The sequence below is a fragment of the Phaethon aethereus genome (genome assembly GCF_964289735.1).
Source record: "Phaethon aethereus genome assembly, chromosome: 1".
Taxonomy (NCBI): Eukaryota; Metazoa; Chordata; class Aves; order Phaethontiformes; family Phaethontidae; genus Phaethon; species Phaethon aethereus.
In genome coordinates, this window is record NC_138575.1 from 195,621,984 (window position 1) to 195,640,563 (window position 18,580).

At 37.8% G+C, this 18,580-nt stretch overlaps 1 protein-coding gene across 2 annotated transcripts in view; it reads left to right on the top strand.

Moving 5' to 3' along the window:
• Positions 1-18,580, top strand: part of DCLK1 (doublecortin like kinase 1) — a gene marked incomplete at its 3' end in the record, with an annotated part of 248,547 nt that overhangs the window by 184,540 nt on the left and 45,427 nt on the right. For both annotated transcript variants that reach the window (XM_082013947.1, XM_082013948.1), the window contains exon 5: positions 1,436-1,530. In XM_082013947.1, coding sequence (XP_081870073.1) covers positions 1,436-1,530 — 95 coding nt within the window. The remainder of the gene's footprint in view (positions 1-1,435; positions 1,531-18,580) is intronic.

The following is an 18,580-nucleotide window of genomic DNA, read 5'->3' on the forward strand; positions in this document are numbered from 1 at the left end:
AAAAATCTATTAAAAATGCCTACTGTATTATCCAAAGGAATTAGCATTTGCTACATTTCCAGTCAGCCAAGGCTTTACAAGAGTTATTGTCATTTTGATTTTCAGATGAGTCATTTGGTATATTGCCCCCAAAGGCACCTCATTATGATTCAGTGCACAGCATATAAAATTGCTTAGGCTTTCGGGGCTCCATGGAAAGCGAGTGGGGGTTGCGGTGGCTCAGCGTTGTGAAGCAGCAGCATTATGCTTAATTGACACCTTTGATGTAGCCCTAAGACAGCACCTGCACCTCCCACTGCTGCTCTGAAGACGTCAGCCTTACGCAGAAAAGGCTTCTGCTTATGAATCCTGCATCACATTCAGCTCACTCTGTGAGCAGCCCCAGCTATCCTTAACTAATCCCATTGCTTCTCAGTTTGGCTACAGCTTGGTTTAGCAAAGAGCAGGAATTTTGCTGCTTGCTATTATCAGGTTAAACAGTAAGATTTTGTCCATGTTAGAACTCATAGAAGGTAAGTCAAATGCCTTATTGATATCCTAGTATGTAAATATTCTCCTAAGATTCAGAATCTGGGAATCAGGTTGTTGATTCTTTTTTTCCTGGTGCTGACAAATGTGAATTAACAGTTGCTTGTTTAAGAATATTTACATATATATGTGATACACACTTTGTAGTGTTTCTGTCAGTGCTTCAGTGTGAACATTATTGATAGCCTCTCTTGTGATTACTGTGTAGTAGAATTCTGTCCTCTGCTGGTATTGTTTTGTTAATTTAATGGATAATGTCACATGCATGCAAAAGGTGCTTCTAAAATGATAGGCACTGACATATACGAAGGAACTTACTTATTTGAGAAAGTGATGCTTTGCTGTAAGTCAGACTTGAGGTGTTATGTCCAATTTATTTGCCTCTAGAAAACTCTTTTGGGTTAAGTCTGAGGTGATGCTTGAGTCAGATGGTATTGCAAAAATTTCTTCAAATGAATAAGTGACAAACAGCAAGCAGCTGATTTGTTCTTGCAAGCAATCCTGCTTTTTATTTTTATAGTGGGTAGCACTTCAAGCCATAACTAAATGGAATGAAAAGGTTTACATATAGCAAGTGTCTATTACGGTTAACAAAGCACCTTGCTCCCCATAACTTTCAAGCACAGGAACAAATACAGTTTAAGAAAACATGATCATGTTCTCTGCCGTTGACTAAACAGTCTTTTCAGGTTTGTCGATTATTGACTTGCACTCTGTATAAAAATTGTCTTAATGAGACAAAACTCTGAGGAAATAGTTCTTTTGTGGATTACCTTATTTAATGTTTAAAACATTGAGCAAAAGCAAATGAATCTGTTCAACAAATAATAAAAAAAATGTTGATTTAGCTATTTCTTTGCTTTTAATAATGCCTTGTATTTATTTTTTCAATTTATTGTCCTTTTAGTGAATGGAACCCCTGGTAGCCAGCTTTCTACTCCCCGCTCTGGGAAGTCTCCAAGCCCATCTCCCACCAGCCCAGGAAGCCTACGGAAACAGAGGGTAAGGAAATAAGGAAACTGATTTCTGAGCATGGCTGGGGAGAATCTGGCGTAGCCGTTATCCGATAGCCTTCTCCCCACTGATTCTTTGTGTGTAGAGTCGTGGGGTGGAAGAGCCTGGCTACAGTCCTTGTTGTGTTTGTACAGCGCACTGAAGTGGAATACAACTGCTCTGTGTCTGTCAAAATGCTAAGTATGCTAAGAAAGAGTTTATCTTTGAGGGCAAAACCAGGGGTATCTTCCTCTTTTTTTACAAAACTTTTTTTTGGTTAAGTTTCTTTTTCCAAACATTTCACAACTGGAATAAAATGTTCACATTGTCAAAGATTTTTTTTTTCTTAGTTTGCCGTGGGCATTATGTCAGTTGCAAAAACTACAAACAACTTTGATTTTGAAGCAAGGTGAAAGAATGCACTGTGGAATTTAGCTGTGGATTAGCTGTGATATCATAGCCTTGTGCAGTGAAGACACTATCAGTACCAAGGCAGCATGGGACTTGTCAGTCACTTTGCTGGACCAGAGCTGTTAGTAGCTGTAGGTTCCCACTAGTTACCATGTACAGAGGAGTCTACAACATACCTAAGCATCCAGAATTAAGGTAGTAGCTATGTTACTGCTGTAACCCACTGACAAAATGTTACTGGTTCAACCCAAAAGGCTTCACATGCTGATTTAATTAATTGTATCTGTTGAAAAGCAATGGGACAGATGTCTATGTATCTTCTCTTTTGTTATTCTCTAAACTGTGATCAGTTCTCAATGAAAGCTTCCCTGAGGCAGTACTCTGTAGCTCAGACTTGTTTATAAACACAGTTTGAACACATGCTTTTTCTGTCTTCTCAGTTTTTAAGTAAAGACATAATTTGTGTTTCTCAAAGTAAGGGGATTATATACAAAATTGGCAGTGCTTGACTTTGGGGGCAGGTGCAGACCTGATTCCCCAGATATCCAGATCAGGAATAGCTGTAGCATGGCACAACTCCATTCTAGCCTGTGTACCCTTCTTCATGTCTGGTGGATACCAGGGAGCTGAGGAATTGTGCATGCCCAGGTCTTACCTCAGGGTGGGATACAGCCGTGGGTTTCTGCCATGACTTCTTTATAGATATGAATCCGACTGTGACCTTGCAGCATAGACACATCCAGTGAGCGGCAGCTTGAAGCCTCAGGGTAGTGTCATGGTTTGCATTATCTGGTACACAGAGAGTAAAGATGCAAGTTTCAGTTGTTAAGCTGGTACTAAAATCTTCTTGAATGCAATGTCTTCCACACTGTTTGCTCTTACTCTCAAAACTTATTAATGAATCATTAATAAGTCACTGAAGATGGAAGAAAGAGTCTTCCAAATGAATTATACATTGGTGATGTAAGGGTGGCTCTTTAGATGGATGATATCAGTATACAGTGGGTTTTCGCTTGCTGTAAGGCTACCGCTTTTCATTGGGAACTTTCCTAAACTTCCTTCCCCACCACTGATGCTTCTCTCCCCACAGTGAAGAAATGTTTTTCTGTTAACATTCGTGGATGGGTGAGTGGGAACCATGTGGTCAGCACCATTAGACACAAAGTGTTTGTCCACAAGGTTTCTGACTTTTCTGAAGAGGAGAGTGAATGGAATTCTTCTCATCCGGGTTCCCTGTGTGGAAGTGTAATGGGATCACTGAGTGGCAGTATTATGGATGTAAAGGACTGTCTAGTGGTAACATAACCACGTTGCTAACTGTACAGAAAATAAATACTGAAGTAAATTACAGGAGAGATAAGACATTGTTAAAGAGTTGAATTCTCTTCTCAGATATCCATATCCAGTCCCCTTAACCTCAGTAGGGGACCTTTCATGCTTGTCTGGCTTTATTTTAGACAGGTTTTTTTTGTACCTGATGAAACATGGAATATGTTCATGTAAAAATAGATTGCAATCATGTAAAAATGCATTGCAATAATATTATTTAGGTTACAAAATCAACTGCTCAGTTCAGGGATAGAAACTTTACACTTGCTCTGAGAATTAATTTCAGCTCTTTTCATGATTAACTTGTGAAGTGAATGAGCTAGAAGTTCAGTGTAAAAACATATGAGTGTGTCATTAAAGGTCATAATGTGTATTCCAATGACTAAATTAGTTCTGTGAGCAGCCATTCAACAGTGCTTACTAATCTTAATTTTCTTGTTAGCAGTATAAATGGTGTTCTGTTTTGTTTTAACACCACCTTTTGTATGTTGCCATTTAAATTTTACTTGGAGGACAGGTTATTTTACACATTGTCATAAAGCAAATTTGAGCCCAAAGCATTTTGCTTTGTCTTCAATGGCTTCAGCTACAGGGCTGACAAGGCAGCTGCAGGAGAAGACTTATTCCCTACGAGGTTGTTGAAGAGTATCATGTGATAGACCTACAAGAGAGGAAATTGATTTCAGTGCCCCCCTTGTCCCCATTGTTGAGAGGTGCCCCAAAAAGAACATTGGCTGCCAGAGCCACGGTCTGGGGTTGAAGGGGATAGCTGGATTTCTGAATGGTCTTGGTTTCTCTCTTTACGTTGAGTTTGAGGGAGCTACTTCTTTAGAACTGAAATAAGATGCCGGGTCCTGAAAATACAGCTCAGCTTTGTAATTCATGTTTTCTCTGCCCCTCTGTCCTTGTGATTCGAGTTAGAGGAGTGCCTGTTCGCTTGTGCCATCAGGTACATGGGATGCCAGTGGTATGTACTGGGTCTGGAAGAGGATGGGGAATGTTGACTCCAGCATAGATACATTCGCCTTGATGTATCTAATCAATCAGCTCTTCAGCATCCGCATCAAGTGCTATGAGGGCAATGTAGGCTTGGTCCATCAAAATGCTCAGGGTTCTGGGAAGGCTGCCAGTGTTTTTACAGGGAAATACAGGTGAGAGAAGTCAAGCTTTTGAATTCAGAGGCACAAAAGCAAGGTACTTCCACAAACTGAGGGATTTCTCCGTGTGAAAAGTAAAGATGTGTAAAAATAGTAAAGATGGTAGATTTTTCCAAAGAAAATACTCCTAGTTATGGAGTGCATTAAGCAACTTAAAATAGGGATTGATCAATCTTCTTACATACTGGCATTTCATCATTCACCTTTAAAAAAAAAATTAAATTCTGGCCTTTGATGAAAAGCTTTCCATTGATGTAAATAAAGCCAAGAACCCTGCTGTGATACATGTACTATAACATACATGACTACTCATGAAAACAGTACTCTTGTAGCCCTACAGATAAAATTTTCTACCCTCAAAAGCCAGAACATAAAAAGATAAAGATATATGAGTGTATATCTCACTTGCATATATACATGGCTGAGTTTTTTCCAGAAATTCAGAAATCAGTGAAAGTTATATATTGATAATCTAAGGCAAAATTCAGTCTATGTTTGAGAAAAGTAAGATTTGAAAGATTAATTTCATGAGTGTAATACAAAGACTTGAAAGTGAACTAGGAATCGTTTGGACTTTTACGTTTTTTTCAGCTTCTGAGTGTTTAAACTTGCAACCTGTGTACTATAGTTATGTTTTCTTATAGTTTAATTCTTCATATTTATTCTTAAATAGGAAAATAAGATTCTTGTTTTTAAGTTGTTATGTACTTAATTGTGCATTTCCACAGAGGATGAAAACACCTGAATTTCAGGTTTATAACAGTTGAAATAGAAAGTTATTGTGTTGCACGTGCATATACTTCCCACCACAACCGAGTACAATTAATGATGCAGACTCAGAAAAGGTGACATGGCAATCATAATGATAAATATATGTAATAGCAACCCCCACATTTTATTTGACTAACCTTTATAATAGTTTATGAGCTTGTTTTTCCACTGTCTTGTAATCAGAGTCATTACTTCAATTAGGGTGGAAATGTTCTATCCTTTATACCTGATTTTCCATTGCTTGCCATTATTTTAAATGTTTTTTCTACTTCCCTAGAGACTACAATCTACAGAACAATAAAAAATTAGATTTAAGGTACCTCTTGACTAATCACACAAAGAAGTTGAATTCTATGTATATAAGAATTTTTTGAGTTGTATGTGGCCAAGAAGTCTTATTCATTCAGCAAGTTTTGTCTTTTTATTAATCTATGCAAAATACTGAATAGGTTCTCCTCATATTTTTCAGAAATACAGCTCTTTGGCTAATTATAGGCAAGGAAAATTATTTCAGAAAGGGAAACTTTAAAAAAGTTTCAAGCATTTAAAAGTACATGAAAGGGCATAGAATCTGATCCTGAAATCTTGTGCATGATTTTACTTTAAAACAACCATAGAGTTATAAAGAAATGACAAAAATACTCCCCAAATCTTAAAAATAAAATAAAAATAATCAAAAAATAAGTACGTTCTGAATGCTTTTTTTTTTTTTTAATATTCAGAGAGTGAGCAGTCACCTGGAAGATTCAAAAGTTTGGTGGGTTACCCTCACTGTCAAATCAAAAGATTTTTTTTTCTGTACTATATATTAGAAATTCCAAAACTGTATATGCTCAAAAGAAATTTAAATAATAATCTAACTAGTTAGTATTCAAAGTGAGATGGTCTTGTCTCTTTAAAATTCTTCTTTTGTCTAGGTTGTTCGCGACAAAATAGAAATGTATCTAAGATCTGATTTTCAGTCTTCCAGTCTAACAGGTCTGCTACTCTATGTACACACACCCATGGGCAGAATACATGCAGAATAAGCACTCCAGGGAAAGAAAAACCCCTTTAAAGGGCTTAAATCCCCATTATATCATGCCTGCAAGTAAAACATAAACCTGCACAGATTGCTGAGAGCCTTGTAAATTTGAAATTTGTAAAGCATCATATTAGGTAGTCCTTGCTTTTCAGTATAGCTTTTAGATTTGTTTCTTTTATGCCTCAGTTATCTTCCTGCGATTAAAAAAAAACCAAACGGCCCTCAAACCAAGGTCAACCCTCAAGCTGGCTCCATCAGCCTTCCCATTCTCATGTATTCTTCTATTTGGTCTTGCAGTTTTTTTTTATTTCTTAAATATGTTTTATACCTAACGGATCCCCCGAAACAGCGTAAAGGTATCAGAGCTTGCCTATGAGGTGTGCTGGGCACCTGCCTGCTCGGTGCCTCTCTAAACCATCAGCTATGCTTACATCACCTTAAAAAGATAGTACTCTGTCCTCTGCCATTTCTCCTCACTAAACTTTCTCTTTCATTCCTTCCTATTGTGTATCTCGGCGAGGCTTGTTGTGCTGGGTAGGCGGGACAGGGCAATGTACCATCCCCTGACACCTCTGGCATTTGAGGACGATCTGATCCGTCCGAGGATGCTCGGAGTGGGTGTTGAAAACCTGAAGTGGGTCCGTACACTCTCCCTCTGCTGTCGTGAGCTCGTTGCTTGGCTACCGTCGGACAGAGCCGGTGGCGGGGGGATTTTACACGCTGTCTTTTTACACATACGTACAGACACAGAAAAACTGTGGGAAAGAGATACCGTTGTCAGTACGATAGAGGTAACAGCAATATTCAGTGTCAGCATTTCTGGGGCTCAAATGTTGCTGGATCCATGCTATATCCCCCGTGGGTGGCAAGTTTTGATTACCTTATATAAGGTAAGCACACACATTCTACTGCTGTTTGCGGAACAGCAAAAAGGGAAATATATTCCCTTTAAGATTAACTTCAGATTGTCAAGTTTCCAAGCAATTAGGAGACTCTGCAGAACAGACAAATATTGATTTAATAGCATTTAATACGAAGGAATCAAAGAAAAAAATAACTGCCTCTTACAATATGTTGTACATTGAAACTCCGGTTTTATTTTCTAACCATCTATTTGTTGATTAAAAAATAACTATATGACATTAAGCCAAAAATCTGATTACGTGGAATATGTGTATTTTATGTTAAACAAAATCTTCTGGTCCAGAGTAACAAAAAGAGTATAAGACGGTTACAGTGCAACAAATCAAACACAATAAACAAATCTATACTGCACTTCATCTTACAGGACCTGTATCGCCCACTCTCTTCGGATGATATGGATTCAGTAGGAGACTCAGTGTAAAAGAGAAAATGGAACAATGTTTATGGTTTGTGATTTGGTGAAGGTTTAACATTTTTAAAGAGAATAGCTGCTAATTTACAGTAATAGTGAATCGCACAAAAGAGTTTTGCATATTTAATATAAAAACATGGGGACAAATTCATTCTAGTGTGTGGGGGGTATTTTTGGCTTTACCGCTGCATTTTAATGCAAGAATTTGTAATGAATGAGCCATTGAATATGTCCATCAAATACAAAACAACATTGTGCACACTTTTAGGAACAAAGATTGGATAAGGTGAATATAACGCACAAATCCATAGTGGGCACATTTATGAATAGCAGTCTTTTTATCACCTAAGGTACTGATTATATGTTCTGTTTTTAACATAGGTATCTTTATTCATTTTGGTATGAACAGTTAATGAATGCTTTGCTTTTACCAAGGAATAGATAAAATGCAGAAAAGCCAAAAACCTGCCATATTAAACTGCTTGCACCACACTGTCTGATCCCAACACGCACATTTGGAACACTCTAAGTTTAGTCTTCTTATCTAAATGAAACGAAAATTAAGACATCTCATGTGGCCACAGGACAAGAAGTAAATGCTTTAGAAGTATTATTCAGGGTCTCTTCACTGCGTTACCATTTGACGACTGTAAACAGAAGAGTGTTCACAGGCGACATGAATGTTTTACCTGGCAAGAGCTGTTAATACTGATCATCCGTGTGTTGCAAGTAAATACGGACAAATTTCTAAATGAGGAAATGTGGGGGCCTGCTGGCTAGCAGCGTCATCTGATACAGATATGATGACACCTTTTGGAAAAACACATTTTGCCTGAGAAACTAGTGATTATTTTCACTTATGTTAAGGACAGGAACATCATTTTTTATTTGCTGTAATAAGACATTTCATGCATTTTAAAAAGAAAGCCTACAGAAATGGTGGTACTGTAAATCATCCTCCTGTTGACCTAATTTCTCTGGTTTTGTAATTTCTAGAGGTGGTCATATTGTACAGCATGAATATGCAAAACTGCTTTAGTGTTAAAGTAGGTCACGCGTTATAACCAGTTGCTTAACAATTGTCTACTAACTGTATTTGTTTTCTGCTGCTTTATTGTGAGAATGTTAGTCTACTTCAATTTACGTAACAGTAATATTTCCCATCGTATGTTGCATATTGCTTTAAAATTTATCTGTTGTATTTAAGCCCATAGTGTAGTGATCACACATTTTTACTGTCTTATAACTTTCCTTTCAGTATCTCACTAACGATTTAAGAATTAGAAATCAGTGTGATTGTGATCCTCAACAAAAATCTATAGAGATTATATTTTTGAGCTACTCAGTGATGATTTAATATATTTTGAAATCAGGAAAATTTACTTAATAGCAGAAGATCTTTAGCTGCCACATACCAACTTTTAAATGTTGTGAAATAATTCCTTTACACTGATTTTTCCATAATAAAGTTCAGCAGCTGGAAAACGTCAGCATGTGATGTTGTGGCTTCACTGTATCAGTATCATTTTCTTTATGGAGGATATTTACAAAAAGAAGTAAAAGGGCAGCAGAATACAAAACTTACCTTCTCTGTTTTCAATACTTGGTTCCAGTATCACCTGGAGAGAAAGTCATGGATCTGGTAGGTTTGCAGAAGCAGTTAGGTCATTCCATTTTGAAATGCATGTTTGGCCATTCCTGCTTCAGACTGCAGATGTAAAACTGTTCCCAGCAATAGGAACAGTCCTTCCCCATAGCCTGATCCTAAGGCTATCCTGTTCTACTGAAAAAGTTTGCAGCTGTGAAGTTACTTGCATTTTTGTCTGTTACGAGAGAATGTCTTTGTAAAATGTATTACTTAATCCCAAGAAATGCATATTATGTAAAGGTGCATTGGGATCAGTTTTGAAAAATTCAGACAACTCCATCAGACTGAACAAAATACTTACTGACCTTTTGAAAATTGTTTTTTCCTGTAAGGAAAATATATTCCAGGAATTTTATTTTTCCTCTCCTCTCCCATATAAGCTGCTGCTGCTTAAAGCAGTTTATTAAGAATGTTCTACACAGGGAGCTCAGATTGCCAGCAAACCTGAATCCCACAGCTTTGCTTAGCTGTGGAAAAGAAAAATGGACCTTATATCAGTAATTGTTATCATAGCGAGTTTTCCATCAAGACTATTTCAAAGAATATGCTAGTCCATAACATTTAATCATTTCAACATATGACTTGTATTAAGGGGCTATTCAGGGGCAATATGTATCATTAATATTTCATTTCAGGAATGAAAGTCCCTCAGAGATTGAAAAGGTAGACTGTTTATAGACTTTGAGATCCCTTTTGTGTGGAATGTAATTCCCATTATACATGAGCAGAAATGAAAAGTTTCTTTTGAGCAAGACCAGAAGGTTTCAGTTTATGGGTGAAACTGAAATTGTGTTTCTTGATGCTGTAGTTCCGCTTGCAACAGCACAGGTTTTAGTTTGTCTCTAGATTTCATTGACTTCATTAAAAAACAAAATAGCTTAAGCAACTTTATAGTGTTTGAACCTCGTATAGTTCTCTGTATGCTGCATTATTTGTGCCTACTCTAAGGTGATTCTGATGTAGCTAAAGAGTCTTGTATAGATTGTGAATGCTTTGCTTCCCTTTGAGCTTTATGAATATTGTGTGATTATTTTCCTAATGCTTTCTGCAACTTTCCAGGCTTTTTTTAATCTCTCTTCTTCTTTTATGAAACAGTTAACATGTGAAGCACAGAATGTGTATATTTAGATTTATACACACACACACATAGATGAATGGCTTTGCAACCCCTGCACAGTTATGTCACATTTGTGGCTTTAAACAAATATGTGGGGAAAATGTATTAATGGGAGGATGTTGATCTGTTGGGATTCACTATAGCTCTGTTAAAGTCAGTGGAGCTGCACCAACCTGCACTTGCTGAGCAGCTCCCCTGAGGAAGTCTGTACAATTTTAAGAGACCTCATGTACAAACAAGGGCTAAATTCTGCTCTGTTTTAAGTTAGTGGCAAAACCACGATTGACTTCAAGGTGGGAAGGATAGGAACTTATGCACAAATATATATACACAGGCAAAACATTAATCATAAATTTGAAATGGTATCGTTTTGACATGTTCAGACTCATGTCTCCTCTTGAACTGCACTGTTCTGCAGTGTATTAAGTCATGCAATATTAGAAGTTCTGTTGCTGAAATCAGTAAAATCCTTAACATTCATTATCCAATGTGAAAATCACTTTTCAATTTGTAAAATAATTCAGCGACAGCACATTATATTTAGGTTTTTTCTCTTTAAATCATTTTCACAGGGCATATATGGCTGTAAAATGAACATTCTGGGGCATTAATATAGTGGATATAAATGTGTATTACAGGAAAGGATACATAATATTAAACAGCCTCGAAGAACACCTGGATTGAGATTAAAATAAATAAGAGTGTTTGCTTTTACAGTTTCATACTTCACACTGCGATGTGAACTTTATACGGTGCAGTATGTTACAAAAAGTGTCCTCCAACTCTAAATGTTAAATTAGTAATTTACAGTGATACAGAAAAGAACCTCTGATCAACCCAAGTTTACCGTTCTGTCAAAAGTAGTAGAGAAATGAACAAACAGAAAATCTTTATAGTGCTAAATTACCTCGTCACTTAATGAATACTTAGATTAATGTTGTCTGTGCTTTTTCTTGTATCCAGTTAATGGTATACAACTGAATACAAGAATGTTCTTTATTTAAACTTCACTTTCAGTTTATCTATAAGTGATGGGATGAGAACTTGTAACTATGAGCGGTCAATAGGAAAACAACCTCATGTCCCGCAGCCAGCAGTAGCTGTGCGCGCAGCGCAAAGTTAAGTGAGTGCTTGTCGCGCTCTTTGGAAACGGGTGTGCTGCGCCCCGGGAAAGCCCCTCCGCTCCGCAAGCAGCGTGTGCCGAGCCGAGCAGAGGCTCATTCCGAGCCGAGCTGGCTGTTGTAACACCTTCTGGCTGGCTCAGTTTGCCTCTTTCCCCTCATTCCTGACCATTCAGACTGGCTGAGCTCCTTACCTCCCTGCAGAAGGCAATGGGTATGTAGATACATGTGTTGTGTACGCGCACCTTCATGAAGGGTTAAAAGCACACGCAGTGCACGCGTACACATTCGTATGCATTTTAGTGTCTGTATTTGCGCATGTCGATTATATTCAAATTTGCTTAAATTAACCCTCAGCACTGAAGTATGAAAAAAGCTGCACTGTGTTCGGCGTGTACTCGTTGTCTGATGTTATATGAGGTGATTAGTTTGTGGTTTGCCCTGCAGTACAGTGTTTTGGAATTTGGACTCTAGTGAAAGAGGAGCTAACGATGTTTGTGCTAAGGCCTCTTCATTTTGTTAGTTGCACTATGATATTGTAAATACTGGCACATTTTCAACATAAGTTTAAGATTTTACAAAGTTATGCATACAATTATTTTTTTTAAAGAAAAGTGCTTGGGTATTTGCTTTTTACAATATACCTTTTTTGTATCCGTGTGATGCAGGAAACCAAAAAGAAAGCTGTTGCTTTATCAACAAAAAATGTAAAACTTGCAAAAATAAATGCTGATGAATGTTTTATTTCATATGATCAGCTAAAGAAAATCACCTTCATTTTTGTGCCATTGTGTCATCATACTGTGTTGTACTTGTGTTTCATATTTGACCATGTCATCCTGGTTGCAATTTGTTGTTTCGCTAGATTTAACATTACTGTAGATTATTGTAAGCAATGTAATAAATATATTTAAAAAATACACACTGTTCAGTGAATTTATTTTGGAGATGTGATTAACAGGCTTTGAAAAAATACTTGCAGTTGGCATTGCTTGTTCATTTTGGATCAGCACTGTCCAGCTAACAGTTCACTTAATATAAGCATGTGGGATTCATGCATCCTAGTGGGTTCCTTCGAATAGCAGAAATAGCAGATGCATTCAGTGCCTTTTAAATAATAAACTCTGGGCTCTGGTGTGTAGATGTGAAAGATCCTTCAAGGAAGAATTTGGTTTCTAATGGGTCTTTTGGAGACAGTAAATATACCTGCTTTGAATTGCTTATGGGTAAGTTTGTGTGCACATGACGGGGTAGATTTGAAGTATGAAGTGGGAAATTAGCAGACTATCCAAAGCAAGGCACCGGCTCCCTGCTGACAACTCAGCTACAGCAGACTCCTCTTAAGACAAGTATTAGGGAAACATGCCTGTAAAAAGCTGAGTACTGAAATGTACCCACGGTGTTTTAAAATAAGTACCTCGTTCTCTTGATATAACTTTCCACTCTTTAAAATACGTATCTATACCTAGTTTTACTTTTTTGTTTGGTGCGGGAAGAGAGACATTGCAGATTCTGACACGTCATCTGCCAGTCTGATGCTTCAGCTGATGTCCAGACACTCTCCTACAGGCATCTGTGGGCCTGGTAAAAATTTTAGTTTTGAAACTCTCTTGGTTTCTGGTAAAGTGGTCTGCCTAAAAAAGGTGCGCAGACATAGGAAAAAAACAGTACTATAGAAATGAGGAAAAGTAGAAACAAAATAACTGAGGTTTCTGTCTCTACCAAGTCACAGTTAAGAATACCAGGAGAACTTTTAAAATACAGCTCAAAGAGTTTAAAAATAAAAATGATGATTGTGCTGTGCCCTCAATGAGGTGGAAGAAATAAGAACATCCTTTGATGAACTTTCAATTTTTATTCTGTAGTTGAGTGGAAAATTTCACCTGTGTATAACTTTAGAAAAGGAAAAAGGAAACCTTCACACTGCATCATTGCACATGTAACTTTTTATGTTAACTGCAGTATGGATACAGTAATGACAGGTCAACTTCCGATACCGTGAATCTGATACTTTCTTTTTTTTAGATCATCAATCTTTTCTGGAGGATGCCAAAGGTTGAGTGAGCCTACGGTCTGAATTATGACTCAACTTTGGAAGCAGCTGTTAGGAGCTAGCAGAGGTTAGATTTAAGTTTACTGTTAAATACCATATAGGAAACTATGCTGGCCTTTCAGAATTGCCTTGTTACACAAATCAAATGAGTGTATAAGCAGTCAATGCTGCAGCTTAATAAGAGGATCCTAACAAAACAAGTGCTTCAGCTTGAAAATCTAACTTCAGTCAGTCAGCTGCATTTCCTTGCAAACTCTCTCATTTGTCCCTCTATCCCTCAAAGAAGAAAACCAACACAAGTTCCTGAACGACACATGCCGGACTATTGCTTGTGTTGATTGAATTTACCTCTTCTCCTGGCTGTGTAAATCCTGAATTGCATAAATGAACAAAAAAATATCATTTCCCTATGTAGGGCCTCTCTTAAGTGAAGTGTCTAACAAGACAGGGCAGGATGTAGAACTGTGGATAAGTAGCAGGTTTGCATACCTTTTTTATTGTTCCTTTCCAGATGAAGCAGTTTATGAATAAATGTGGTTCTTATGTGTCAGTTTAGTGCAGTGTCCAAATTTGAACAGAAACAATTGCATCATTTCTCTTTCTGTACATTGAATTCCATTGGCTTCCATTCTTTTGGCCTGAAGATTGTAGAATTGATGTTTCTCCACAAGTAATTTTTTGCCAGCTCTGTACTGTTTACATGAAAACTTTTTTCTCGTTTCAGCTGGCTGGTCCAAAAAATGTAAGCAAGCGATTAAACAAAGGAAAATCAAAAACATTTTTCACTCTACAGAATTGCGAGAGCGAGTGTCAGTGTAACCCTTTGCTTCTCTCTAAAGTGAATAATAAAAAGCTGAGTTAGTCTTCTAAAAGGTCCATAAAAATATATTATTTTACTGTTTTACACCAGCTGTCCTCTGCTTTACCTTTTGTTCTCTGGATGTGGACCATTTTGTTGTATTGACTCACTTATTTCTTGCCTAACTTTGTTACATATTACAAGAATTTGTTGAACCCTTCAAAGTCCTTCAAAGCTAATACCTGCACTAGACTGTTGTCTTTATTTTGCTGTTAACCTTGTTGGTCTTTAGGCTAAGGAACTGGCTATGTCAGGAATTCATGACGGCTACCTTGCAAAGGTTAGTCACAACCAGACTGAACACTAGTATGGGCTCCAAAAGAGGTGAGCGTGGTTGCTTAACAGTTTAGTTTTGGTTTTAATCCGATCGATCTTTGCCGACTCAAACTTTATCATACACATATTACTGACCCACATAGCTTTTTCTCTGTGTTTTTTTAAATTCTGTAGATTTCTTCAGAATAGGGAATATCTTAGGAGGCATTATTTAAAGACATTAATAATTCCCTTATCCTGAGCCTCCTTTCTGAATTTACAGTTTGTTTACTAATTTTCATCTTCACTTTATTAAGCCTATTTCTAAACGAGCCGAAATCTGCATGAGATCCAAACTTAGTGTTACACCTGTGTGCACTTCTGTTACTCACATTTCATCCAGATGCTTCCTTCATCCTAGGAAAATACAAAGGAATCTATTGTTGAGAGACTTTGTAGACTCCATATGCGCTAATAAAGGTTTTGAGGGGTTTGGAAAATATGCAGCGTTTGGGGTTTAAGATTCAGGAATCTGAATTGCATTAACAAACTTCCTAGTCATACTTGTTTAAGTTTCTTTTCATAGCTGCTGATACTCGTAGTCCACAGGAATAATTCCTGCGGTTTAGTTTGAGGGAGATTTTAAGATTAATTTAGGACAAAGGTGAGTATGGGGAGAGAGAAATTACAGTAATATTTATTTTACTGCCTTTTTTTTCATGGATTTAGCACATTGTCCACTGAGATAGATACGAACTATTTACAAAACAGTTGCTAAATAAATCTCCCAGTGAGACATGGGTGAAACTCTATAGTGCTAATGTTTCCATTCACATCAGTGAGGTGTGTGGTGTGCTGGCCATCTGTTACATAAACCTGAATAGGATCTGAAATCCTTACACCAAAGACCTGATTTTTTTATGCCGTTGCTTTTATGGAGGTGTGCCATAAAAACAGCCATGTGCTGGCAACCTGTGCAACTGGGCCCCTTTAAATCTGTGTGAAAGTGATGACATTTCAAGCACCTCAGCATCTCTTAAAATTAAAACAGATAATTGCATTAAGGTCTGTGTGTTGAAGAGATTATACTCTTGCTTAGAGTTTGTTTTTCCCCCCTCCCCATCTGCAATATCCCTGATGGGGTCCACAGCTGTGAGAGCAACCGTGTGCGCGACTGACTGCCTCACGATTGGCAAGCCAACTGGAAGGAACACCGAGACCCACAAGGATTGCTGGACCCAGAGGGCTTTTAGCTTGTGAGAACAACGAGCTAATTAAAGTCTAAATAAACGGAATGTCCTTCTAGCTGAAGCAAAGATAAATAAAGAAATGCCTGTGTGTTGTTCCAGAGGACTGAATAAAGATGAAAATATTTGTGTCATGTTTACCTAGTAACGTCTCTTTAATTGTGACGGGGGTCCATCAGCTGACTTGGTGCATATATGCAAATGTACAGCTCCTGATTTCTTCTTAACTTTTTGTTTTAATAGGAGGGCTTCAGCAAAGGTAATAAAAAGTATGTGTTTTCTTCATTTTTTTTCAATTCGATTAAAAATTTTAAAGTTTAAAGTTTCAAAAATCTCAGTATGTATTTTTAGTAAATGTCGTCTTAGCTACTGTTTCCTTGTTGCTGGCGAGCTCTACTTCTGCTCACACGCTGGTACCTTGCACGCAGGTCTCGCTGAAGGGGCTGTATGCTTTGTTTGCAGACAGTATATGCTACTAATGCATCACTTGAGTTCTTCTTCAGTTGTGAATATCATCTCAGCCTTCCCATCCTTACATAGTGTCAAGAAGAAAAGAAATAGGGGCACTTAAAAAATTGATCTCCTATTGATGTTTTATTTACTTTAAATTTTCTGTGGGTGACTTTTTTTTCAGTTTGTTTAACTGAACCTAACTCAATACATATGTAGGGAGCTATACCTAAGACAGATATTTAGGAGTGAATGTAATTTCAGATTATTTGCATTTAAAGAGAAGTACTTGCTGAAGTGCTTTGCTGAAACGGGTCCTTGAAAGAGTCTAATTTTTGAAGGACTGAGCAGTCGCAGTTCTCAGCTAAACCTCCTCTTGAGGGTCCTGGAGAAATTAGGTTCCCAAATAGAAATCCGAGTCTCTCTAGGCACCCATTCTGAGAAGATGTGGCCACCGAGTTGGGTCTCAATTGTCACGTCTCCCATTCTCGCAAATGAGAACAATGGGTGCGAGACTCCATCAAGAGACTGTCAGACTGCTAAAGAATGCTGCAGCCGTGTGTAGTCAGCAGTCTTGACCTAACATCTGCTGAAAAGTGTCATCTCACTGTTTAAAATGCAAAAAACTGAACAAATTAGTTGTTTGATAAGCTATTGAAAATCTAGCACTAACCTTTTTGTGTTATACCCCTTAAATGTTGTAAAGATTCTTTCATGATTGTATATGTAACAACTATTAAACTCATTTAAATTGTAATTCCTTTAAGAAAATACTGTGGAGTGGGAAAATAAGTAAGAAAATGGATGCCTGGTCGAGGGAAACAAACAGACACAGCAGAATGAGTGGAGAAAACATGTTTTTCTGCTTATTTTACAAGCAGGAGTGTAAAGGAAACAATTCTCTCATTACATGTGTATAAATATAGGCTTTGAGAGTGACTTCTCCAGGCATGAGAACTCCTAGCATTTTCCCGTTACCTTGATCCTCATCTGCACATTTGTTCAAAAATGAACCAGAGGTAAGTTTTTACAGAGACGTCCTGCAGAGTTTAGCACATACATAAACACATCCTAATCATGAAACAAGGGCAGCAATATCTTAGCAAGCTGCATAAGAACAGTCAGTGCTCACTTCTGTTGTCAAGAGGCAGCAGAAGTAGTCCAAAAACTGATTAATGCAATTTTTAATTCTGATCAAACCTCAGAAGAAATTCTTGGATACATGAAAAGAATGAGCTGGGGTTGATTAAAAGAAAAAAAGGGCAAAGAATCTCTTGGTAGACACGATGTGCAAGCTCTAAGGATTATTTAGTGAAAAATAGGCCAAGTTCAGCCTTTGTCTAAATCATCTGACCTTAATCTACTGTGGGAGAAATTAAAAGTTAGTCTGTTCAAATGAACTCAGCATACTGGCCAGCTTTTAACTCTGCTGACAGCCTTCTCCCTGGCTCTGTACTCTGCAAAAATCCCAACTGCTGCATGGTTAGTTATGCTTGCTCCAGTCATCGGCTGAGCTCTGCAGTGGCAGAGGAGGGAGATCATTCCAAAGCAGTTGTATTAAACCTGTAAAGTGGATGGGCACCCTGACTGTGAGCATATATGTACTTTGCAAACACAGATAAGGAACTGATAGTGTTAGTTGCATGCAGTACAGCCTCAATTTATGTAATATGTAGATCGAAGGAGGTAATTAAATACTGCAGCATTTTGTAACTTTTCAGCATGGGAATTATGTGAACCTGAGGAAATTCTCAGTTTTGCTGTAAGTTTAAAGGGCCACTGTTACATTTGTAGCTTCTTCTGGTTTCCTCTGAAGATGGGAGAATCCTGAAGATGTGTTTGTATAATCGTTATGCAGCCCAGGATAAAAATTTTGGGTGAAATCCAGTCCATCTCATATGTCTGTGTATTTTTGTCCATCTCATATGTCTGTGTAGTTTCATCCATCTAGGTACGTGATGAAGCAGTCTTCCTAAAGTACATGCCTAGAGTCCATACGTAACTGGTGGACATCAATAGATGCTTCAGAAGTCTTCCCTAGCAAGATCCTGCCTGCTGTACTTCTGGCATCCAGGCTGGGTGGCTACAAGTCTCTTTCTGGAGACTATAGAGATGCCATCCTCCCCCCATTAACTGTATAGCCAAATGTAGACACTTGCCGTACAAGTGCTTAAAACCAAAGTACAGGCTCATGCCTCAAGTGAGCTGTACACAATCAAAGAGGAAATGGCCTCAAATTACGCCAGGGGAGGTTTAGATCAGATATTAGGAAATATGTCTT